The sequence below is a fragment of the Otolemur garnettii genome, unplaced genomic scaffold (genome assembly GCF_000181295.1).
Source record: "Otolemur garnettii isolate 467f Iridium unplaced genomic scaffold, OtoGar3 scaffold00024, whole genome shotgun sequence".
In the NCBI taxonomy this organism is placed as follows: domain Eukaryota; kingdom Metazoa; phylum Chordata; class Mammalia; order Primates; family Galagidae; genus Otolemur; species Otolemur garnettii.
The window spans coordinates 5,761,629-5,764,102 of NW_003852419.1; the positions used below are offsets into that span (position 1 = coordinate 5,761,629).

The 2,474-nt window shown below is 36.3% G+C and overlaps 1 protein-coding gene across 1 annotated transcript in view; it reads left to right on the forward strand.

The window, feature by feature from the left end:
* The window catches only part of MSH2 (mutS homolog 2), a 92,798-nt gene that overhangs the window by 76,807 nt on the left and 13,517 nt on the right, over positions 1 to 2,474 (forward strand). The window contains exon 9 of the mRNA XM_023512063.1: positions 588 to 738. Within this exon, the coding sequence (XP_023367831.1) occupies positions 588 to 738 (151 nt within the window). The remainder of the gene's footprint in view (positions 1 to 587; positions 739 to 2,474) is intronic.

The window sequence follows — 2,474 nt, forward strand, 5'->3', positions numbered from 1 at the left end:
AAAAAAAAAAAAGAAGAAATTAAATTCTTAGTTGTGTAAAAGTTTAAAGGATCAGTCAGATTGTTTGCTTTGCAAAATTTCCTATACTTAACAGAAAATAATGTACTAATTTTCTTAGACTTTCATTTTCAGAGTCTCAAGTTGTTGTTTGGAAATTGTATTTGTTTAATTATGCTCTGTATTATCAGTTCCAAAGAAGCGCTTTGGTTAAAGAAAGAATCCTATGCATAACCTCTCAAGGATCAGGCTGTGCCATAACCCATTCTCATCTGTGCGCAGCATCGAGGACAGTGTATTGCCCAGTGCTGTGCTCTGCAGCTTTGGATGGGCTTACCCAGAAAGCAGCTTCTATGTCAGAAGCAGACATTCATAAGGGAGTTTAAGGATTGTATAGATATCCTTAATTCATGTCATTTTCAAGTGAATTAGTGTTTCAATCCTTTCTAGTTAGGTAATACTAATAATTTCTAGTATGGTGTCATGTAATAAAAATAGTTTTTCAACTATCTAGATTTATTAAAGAGTTACACTAAAAAATATCTACAGTTATTTATGACATGCTTTTTCTTTTCTTTCTGGTTATGAAGGCTTGGAACCTGGCAAACAGATTAAACTGGATTCCAGTGCGCAGTTTGGATATTATTTTCGTGTAACCTGTAAGGAAGAAAAAGTCCTTCGTAACAATAAAAACTTTAGTACGGTAGACATCCAGAAGAACGGTGTTAAATTTACCAACAGGTTAGCAAGTCTGTGTTTTAAGCCTTCGGTTAGTCCATGGATTCTCTGATGTAATGTAAGGGAGTGTGTCATAAGGGAGTTTACCTTATTAATTATTCATTAATACAGGCATCAGGTAAAATACAAGCTTTCTTTTCGTCCAAGTAGCTAGTCGGGTGTCTCAGCATCATTTGTTAAATAATCCATTTTTCCACATTGACTGAAGAGGTCCTTTGGGTCTGTTTCAAAGACAGCTCTTCCCCTTTGTCTCACCATTCTTTTCATCAATACAAAATAAACTGTGTTATTTACATCATGTTTCCATATCTAGTAAACCGGTAGCTCGTTTCACTTCATGTCTCTGCTTTGGTTTTGTTCATGTGTTTAGTTTTTTAAAGAAATCTGTCATTGATCAAGTCAAAGAATTATTTTACCAGCCTCAATAAGGAGTTTCCCTAGGTTATAACTTTTAAAAGTCATATTAACAGGCAAAGAAAGATTATTAAGAAATTTTCTGTAGATTATGAGAAGGCATTTATTCTTTCTCCTTCTGTATTAGTCTAAAACCTGTGGCCTTCCTTACTCCCACTCATCCTAAATATTCCCAGGATTTTATAGGCAGCTTACATATATGCGTATATATAAACATATATATGTACACATATACAGACACACACGTATGATCCTCTTTATTCCATGTATTTAACAAGTATTTTGCATGTCTGTTACATTCCGACATTATTCTATGTGCTTAGCCACCCCAATAAAGAAAACAGTCTTTTAGTTTGTTACTTGTAACAACTTTCTAAAGTAAACAGGACAGGTGTATTTCTCTGATTTTACAGACAGAAGCTGAGGCTTCAGTCCTCCTGAGTTTAAGAGCTAGTAGCAATGGATGCTCAGACCTAGATGTTCTGTTGCCAAATCTAGTTGTGTTGTTTTCTCAGCACACTATATTCTCCTGGTTCAAGAAATGTATATATTTAAGCTTAGATAAGACAACTTTTGGGGTGTTGAAATCATCTTCAAAATGCCCATGGGAGGCCAGGTGTGGTGTCTCATGCCTGTAATCTCTGAGAGGCAGAGGCAGGTGAATCCTCTGAGCTCAGGAATTCTAGACCAACCTGAGAAAGAGTGAAATCCCATCTCTATTAAAAATAGAAAAACTAGCTGGGCATTGTGATGGGCCCCTATAGTCCCAGCTACTCTGGAGGCTGAGGCAAGAGGTTGGCTTTAAGCCCAAGAGTTTGAGATTGCTGTGAGTTACGACAATTCCACAGCATTCTTCATAGGGCAACTGAGTGAGACTCTGTCTCAAAAACAAAACAAAACCAAGCAAAAAACACTCCATGGGCATATATAAAAGAGATTAGACTAAATGGCCACATAGTTTCAAAAGTGAAGAATTCATTCATAGATTGTGACCTCCACCTTTGCTTTGGGGTTTTACAGCTCTTGTCCTTTCACATACTGACTGAGATCACTTTTATTTATATCTTTGTCTCTTGTTTTTCCTTAATTCTTCCCACTTCTTGTTTTATGCAGACTTTTTGTGTTACTACTTGCCTGTGTACTATTCTTGAGCTATCCATGTCTGCTGTGCCATTGACTGGTTTCAGGTTCCCAGTTGCCTTGGTGAACTGATTTCCTCCCACTTCTAACAATTAGTTCTCCTTCTTTCCTTTCTCCTCTATGTCCTATCTTTTTATTCTTAATTTCATTTCCTTCTTTGATGCCAAGGAATATTTTTTCCTCAT